The sequence below is a fragment of the Humulus lupulus genome, chromosome 4 (assembly GCF_963169125.1).
Source record: "Humulus lupulus chromosome 4, drHumLupu1.1, whole genome shotgun sequence".
Classification (NCBI taxonomy): Eukaryota; Viridiplantae; Streptophyta; class Magnoliopsida; order Rosales; family Cannabaceae; genus Humulus; species Humulus lupulus.
This window is the reverse complement of record NC_084796.1, coordinates 30,569,918-30,577,452: the sequence shown is the minus strand read 5'-3', so window position 1 is coordinate 30,577,452 and position 7,535 is coordinate 30,569,918. Positions and strand designations below refer to the sequence as shown.

Below are 7,535 nucleotides of genomic sequence, written 5' to 3'. Positions count from 1 at the left end.
TTTAACCTCTTTTATAAACGTTGATAGCGAAAAAGACACTGAACATCTATGTTGAGCAGGTTTTGTGACTTGAAAGAAACAGCTCCAATCTTTAGACATAATAAACAATTTAAATCTAATGGTGACCCCTTCAGCCTTAGCCTTAAGAATTTCACATATAAATTTTAATTTTTTATAAAAATTATAATTTATAGGATAATATTTTTTACAATATCAAAAAATTTCTTAATATCATTATTTATCTTGTTGATCTTCTTTCTTTTATTTATTTTGTAAGTTTTTTTTCCTCAGTCAACTTGTCTTGTCCAAACTTTGTGTTACATTTTGTAGTACCTGCCTGTAAGTTTTTTTTCTCATCTGTTTTGTTCTTATTCTTATGTATGCGATTCATTTAAAAAGGAAAAAGAAAAAAATTAAAAGAAAAAACCAATTAAAGAATATTTACGAGTTCTGGAATATCTATGTACAAAAACGGTAGAACTCGTTATTTGATTGTCAGTTTTCTGTGGGCTGATTCCTGTATTCGACATTGGATCCAGCCTTGAGTTTTGAGTGTCAGCTGTGCGATCTCTCTCGTTTCCCTGTGAAACAGTACAGAGAGAGTGATTGTGTGTGTTTGACGACATGGTTTCTAAGTCTTCAACTCTTCATAGCTGAAACAAGTAAGCTCTCTCTGTTTGATTTAAACTCATTTGATGTATTTGTTGACTGGCCTTCAGACCACTCTGGTTTACATTCTATGCAATGCCCACATTTTTAATAGTATTCCTTATGGTTTTCTTCATCAAAGTAAATGAGATGGTGGGCTATGGCACTAGTTTATTTCGGTGAAATTTCTCGTTAAGATCTACATATTTATTTGCCCCAAGTGGAAGATTGTTAGAATTGGAGCTAAGCTTTGTTCTTTTAAGTTTCTCCGTCTAAACTTTTAGACCATTTAGTATTTTGCTGTATGGGGATATATTCATGTTGATGTTTCAGCTATGGAACCCAAATCTCCTTCGAAACTCAAGTTATCAATCATGGGTTTCGCTCATTATAAAAGGGCAATAAAGATAAGTGTTGTCGTTTTAGTTGTGGTTCTGCTATTGGTTGGTGCCCTTTTCGTATTTAAACTCGGGGAAGGTCGTAGGGTGTCTAAAGGGTCTTATTATACTGTGGTTGTGGACTGTGGTAGCACAGGAACGCGAGTGAATGTGTATGAGTGGGTAGAAAAAGATGCAAATAAGATGGAGTTGCCCAGTTTGTTGCATTCTTATCCTGATAATTTAACCAATGGTTCACTTCTGAAAACTTCTTGCAAGTATCACTGTATGCAAACTGAACCCGGTTTAGATAAGTTTGTCGGCAATTCATCTGGTGTGAGAGCATCTTTGGAACCATTGATTACTTGGTCAGAAAAGATTGTACCTTTCGAAAGACATAAGGACACTCCTATTTTTGTTTTAGCTACTGCTGGACTGAGAAGGTTAGCAATTGAGGAAAGTAGGCAGGTTTTGGAGGATGCTGAAACTATTGTAAAGGAACATTCCTTTTCGTATAAAAGGAGTTGGATAAGAGTGTTGAGTGGGAAGGAAGAGGCTTACTATGGTTGGGTTGCTCTGAATTATAAAATGGAGATCTTTAGGCATCATTTGAGGTCACCCACCTTGGGACTTCTCGACTTAGGAGGTTCATCTTTGCAGGTTGTGATGGAAGTAGATAGTATGAAGAAAGACACCCACTTCATGAGGTCAAGATTTGGATTTATTGAACATAATATTTTAGCGTACTCGTTGCCAGCATTTGGCTTGAACGAAGCATTTGACAGAACAGTTGTTTTGCTCAGTCACACAGAAGCCCTCGGAGAAAGCACTGGGGGTATACTAGAGTTGAGGCATCCCTGCTTTGGCCCTGGTTTCGTGCAGAACTATACCTGCTATGGTTGTTTTGGGCTAAATGTTGGTGACCGGGAAAATAATAGTGAACTTCACAAAATTGAATATCCTTTTTTATATCTGGTAGGAGTTCCAAACTGGGAGCAATGCAAAACACTAGCAGGTGCTGCTTCTCTCAATTCAAGTAGTTTGGACTGGCCATCAACGACTGGAGCAGACTATAAGTCGAGCTTTTGTATTGATAGGAGTAAGTGATCTCTGCATAATTTTTGAAACTCCTTCACTCACCAGTTTCATTCATGTTTATTTCAACTAATCGTCTTCTGATTTGTTGCTAGTGTATCTGAAACACCTTAGGTTTAACTGTTTAAGGCCTACTTAACATTTGAATGGCCATAGGTTCCTGTTATCTGATGTATTTGTTATTTTTTTTTCAACTTTCAGAAATCAAAGCATTTCTCTTATTATGAATAAGTACAACTAGAGAATATCACTTGTTTCATCAGTACTGAACATTTATGCATTTATTTTAATTTTAGAACACACTGTATGCATTCTACTTGTACTTTTTGATGGTTTTTATTTCTTACCAATACTGAATTGTAGGATTCTTATAACTATACTATAATTCCTTATTTATGTTCTGCAGGTGGTGGTTTACTCAATTTGACAGCTTTTGCTCACCCATCTGCCCGGTTTCATGCTTTATCTGGTTTTTTTGCTGTTTACGACAAATTGAATTTGAGTCCAAAAGCAAACTTGACAAAGGTTTGGGAGAAAGGTCAGCATCTATGCTCAAAATCTTGGGCTGATAAGAGCAGTGTTTCTGGAAACCAATATTATGATGCACATTATTGTTTTCGAGTGCCTTACATGGCTTCTCTGATTGAAGATTCTTTGTGTCTTGATGATAAAGAGATTTTCTTCGGTCCTGCGGATGTTTCTTGGACATTAGGAGCTGCATTAGTCGAAGGAGAATATCTATGGTTATCTACTGCGACATCCCAGATTAGTACTTTAAACTTACATGTGCAATTCATGTCATCTCCTATATTTGTATTTGTTGTACTAGTAGGCCTTCTATTGATTGTTTACCGTAGTCAATTCAAGTTGCCTATGCTTAGCAAGAGAGGTGCTGCTCCTGGAGCTTCTTTACATTCCTACTTCAATCAAAGACGTCGACCAAACTAACTTTTACCACAGATACATGGAAGTAATTAGACTAATATTCAGTACCTACTTTATTACCATTTTGTGCAGCATCATTTCATTTATTCTTTCATGTTGATATCTATAGATTGTTTACAAAAGCATTTAGCTTCAAGAATAGTTTTGTGTTTTGAGAACTCTTGCATAAATACAAATTTTTCTATCTTTCCTGATACTTTTTCAGTTATACCATTGTTAGGCCACCACCGGCCAGGTTCGTTACAATTTTTGTAGTTAAATAACTATGTAAAAATTTTGACTGCAAGACTACTCAAGTAGTTATAATTTTGTCAATTAAATACTCATGTAAATTATTTTACGGATAAACTAAATAGTGTATTTTCTTGCATTTAACTCCATGTCGTTAAGTCAAGGGTATTTAATCTTATTGGACACGTGACTGGAGACATCCTCCGATTTGTCCAATTTTTTAATCTTTAAAGTAATTAAAAATTTAGGAAAAAGTAAAAGAAATAAATTAAAAAAAATAACATATTTTAAATTCATAAAAAAATTAAAACAGTTAAATACTTGTGTTAATTATTTGGAATTTAAATATTTTATTTTATTTTTCTAAATTTTTAATTATTTTAAAAATATTTAAAAATTGAACTTTTAGGAATTAAAATATTTTTTTTCCTGATTTTTTAATATTTTTAATTATTTTTTAAAATATTTTGGATGAATTGGAGATTGTTACACAGAGAGTTAAGTGTAAGAAAATTAATTACTTAAGAATTTTTTCCGTCAAAATTTTTACATAGGTATTTAACTGATAGAATTGTAACTACTTAACTAGTTTTGTCGTCAAAATTTTTACATAGGTATTTAACTGCAAGATTTGTATCTACAGTTTTGCCACCATTATCCCTAAAAATTATAATCTAGCCTAAGTGTTAGTTAACTTCTAATTGTTGATGTGTTTTGTCAATTAGTTTGATGTTAATAGTCTTTTTCAACTTTGTATGCTGAGGTGTCAATTCCCTTTGTTATGAGTGGCTGGGAGATTAGTTGATTGAGGCTATACTAGTAGCTCAAGATAGCTAACTGGAAAGTAGTTTTGGTAATCTGATTATTTTGTGTTGTTGAGAGTAAACTCTCTGTGGAGATAACCAAGGTGTTGAAAGCTTGGTATTTGTAACTTTTATTTTTGGTATCAATAAAGATCTCCATACAGAATTCTTTCAAGTCAGTTTTCTGTCTTAGTGTCTATCAACCATCAACATGGTGTTTGCTCTTTTTGCTAAACACCCTTGACAACTACTCTGCTAGCATACATTGAAAGTTCAAGTTCGAGGAGAATGTCTTTAGCATATATTTAATTCACTTGCTTATTACACACAGGAAAGCCAAAATATCATTCCATTCTAGCATACATCACAATGATAAACCAACTACTCTGCTAGAGTCTCAGTAAGCAGCCACGGCACTGGATTTGCAGCCCTCTCCAGATTCATCAATATCCACCCAAACTTCATTGACACGCCCAATGAACTTGAAAGGGGAACTGTACTGAGCAATGGAGTATGCATAGCCACTATCTAAAGAAGTATGGTTTGCCCATGGAGACTTGCTCAAGCTGGTGGTAAGCTTCTCAGCCTCCCTCACAATGTTGGAATCTCTTGCGAACCCAGAAAACTTCCTCACAGCGACACAGTGACTCTCCCAAGCAACGGGTTTCAAGTTGAGTTCAGGGAGAGGTGAAGGTGGGTTAGCTTGAGATTTCACAGGCAAGAAAAATCTGACAAAATAGGCTGATGAATAAAGAGGTCCGGCTCCTGGTACTATGCTTGTCAACACAGGAACTGTCATTGCAAGTCTAGTGAAGTTCAAGTTAGCTCCTTGGATATACTGAAACAACCTGTATGGTCGAAGAAAAAAATGACTTTGTGAGTTTCAATTTGTGTTGCTTAGTTGAAAAATTGGAATCCCAGGTCAAACTATACTTAGACTACATTTGTGAAAACCCAAGAGAAAGTCAACTAGGAGAAATAATGGGTGTGATTAGTAGAAGAGTACCTGTGGTAGCCATTTCGGGTGGCTTTTTCAAAGGAGATAACTGGAACAACAGGAGCAGACATCCATGAGGACCGAGTATAGAGTCTGATCTCAAACTCTGATTCTGAGTGGACCACTTTGAATTGTGGCGATTCTATGGCGTTGCATACACCCAAAAAACACGCAACTCCCACCACTCTTATTGCCCATTTAATAAGATTCTCCATCTCTTTCTTTCTTCTCCTTTGCTGATTTGATTTCCCTACCTAGAATTACTAATTTCATTCTCTTCTCCCCTTTCTCTAGGGAGAGAGATACCGCATGTGTTTATTTGTTTGGGGTAGATTACCATCTTACCCCGCTGCTGTTTTTTATTGGTTGAGGGAATTAAACCTAGTACTTCGGCAACAACCTGCCTCAAAGTAGACTAAAACTTAAAACTCTAAAATAGCATAGAAATATCACCAATATTGCAGCCAAATTTGGTGCAATACTGTGTTAGATATGAAGAGTATGAAGTTTTTATATATATATATATATATATATTTTAATATCAAATGTATTCTATTTGAAAAGTTTGAAAATGAAATACATATTTTCTTGGACGTAACATTTTAAGAAAAAATGACACTATTTTAGAATTTTGTATATGGATATAGATTGGGGATAACTTTGTTAGCAGTATTTCTATTGTGGAGCTAAATTTACAGCCACTTCGGATGTTTTGATCAGTTAAATTTTGTCAACTGATTAGCAGTGGTTGTATTAGTATTATTCATTATTGTTATTAAATAGTTTAAATTCGTCCATGGACTAATTTATTATTATTCATCTTATTATTTCTTAATTAGTTGAGATTTAAAACAAGGATAAAGGTAATAGTCTCTTGTTTTGCAGTATAGCCAATAAATCACTCTCTTCCAATGTACGTGGACATAAATACGTCATAGGTTGCTTGTACTCTCTCTCGCACAACTTTGAACTTTCATCCTTTTATGATAGGCTTCTTGTGTGGAAAGTTATCACAATAAAAAAGGTCCCAAAAGTCGTTACATAAAAAATCGGAAAGGCATTGGTGTTGTTTTCTAAGGTCCTACCAGAAATAAGAGTATTTTTTTTGGAGACAAAAATAATTTCCCTTATTTATTTTTTAGGAGACAAAAATAATTTTAAGATTTATTTTTATTTTTATCTTAATACTGATTTATTTTTTATTGTAACTAAAATAGATTTCTAAAATATTTTTCCATTTTTAAATAAATTAAAAAATATTTTTTTAATTATTTTTATATTTTAATTATGCTATGAAAATAAATGATGTTATGGAAAAAAACAAGCAATAAGATTTTTATTTTAACGGAAGAAAATAAGTGATGGAGTGTTAATACAGTTGGAATAATTTTAATTAATATAGATTTAATGTGATATATTTTATAAATGATTTTTAAAATTTTTTTTTATTTAATTTATGTTTGTTTTGTAGGAAATTAAATACATTATTGCATTTTTGAAATGAAGAAAAAATAAAAAAATGGTATTTCTCAAGTTAAAAATATATTTTAATTGATTTACAAATTAAAATTAGATTTTGATTAAAAATGAAAAATAAATCCGTTATAAAATAAAAATAAAAACTAAAGCCTAAAACTTATTTTTGTCTTCTCTAAAATAAATAAGAAAAATTTGTGGCTAAAATACCTAAACTTTGTATTTACTTACGATTAAATACCAAAATTTTGTTTTTTTTTGGTGAAAGTACCAAAACATAGATCAACTGTTAGTTGACATGTGGCCATTACCCACAATGCAAGACAAAATAATAACGTTTGAGTACTTTCACCACAAAAAAAAAAAATAAAGTTTAGGTATTTAAGTGAAAGAAAAGTGAAAGTTTTAGTACTTTAGCCACAAAATTTCTTTCTTTTATTATTATTTTGCCGAGAAAGGAAAATGTAGCAAATAAGAGTACTTGTTTTGTCATTCTAAAATATAAATCTTGTGTGAAAATTTCACCAACTCAATATGGAGATTCTCCTAAATATCTATAATAGTTTGTTCAATGACTTAAATGGGTATTCCTCTCTAGAAGAAAGGGTCCTATTCAATCTGTAAGAAGCTTTAAAGGTGTTCATATAAATTGCAAACCGTGGTTTGGATTCCAAACCGCATCGCACCAAACCGCCAAAAACTGTGACTGGTGCAACCATTTTCGATCCTTCAGTTTAATCGAACCGCTCAACTTTAATGGTTTGATCATAGTTTCTAACTTTTCAAAACCAATTAAACAGGACTGGACTGTGATTCTTTCTAAAAAATATATTTTAGAAATGAGGGTGCAAGAGTTTGAACCCTTACATTTGCGTTAATATGTAAAGTTTACCCAACCATTGTAGAGTCTAAGAACTTTACTTAGCTAGTTAGATAGTAGTAGCAATAGTAATAGTTGTAGTA

At 32.8% G+C, this 7,535-nt stretch overlaps 2 protein-coding genes across 2 annotated transcripts; one reads left to right on the top strand and one right to left on the bottom strand.

The window, feature by feature from the left end:
• Nucleotides 1–335: 335 nt before the first annotated feature.
• On the top strand, nt 336–3,120 carry LOC133830279 (probable apyrase 7). The gene is made up of 2 exons (XM_062260213.1): nt 336–2,124; nt 2,527–3,120. The coding sequence occupies exons 1-2, from the start codon at nt 984–986 to the stop codon at nt 3,066–3,068; spliced, it is 1,683 nt and encodes a 560-aa protein (XP_062116197.1). The 5' UTR covers nt 336–983; the 3' UTR covers nt 3,069–3,120.
• Nucleotides 3,121–4,377: 1,257 nt separating this feature from the next.
• Nucleotides 4,378–5,377, bottom strand: LOC133830277 (uncharacterized). Its single transcript, XM_062260212.1, has 2 exons — nt 5,106–5,377; nt 4,378–4,947 (listed from the first exon to the last, which is right to left on the bottom strand). Exons 1-2 carry the CDS (start codon nt 5,309–5,311, stop codon nt 4,497–4,499), a joined length of 657 nt encoding a protein of 218 aa, XP_062116196.1. The 5' UTR covers nt 5,312–5,377; the 3' UTR covers nt 4,378–4,496.
• Nucleotides 5,378–7,535: the final 2,158 nt, after the last annotated feature.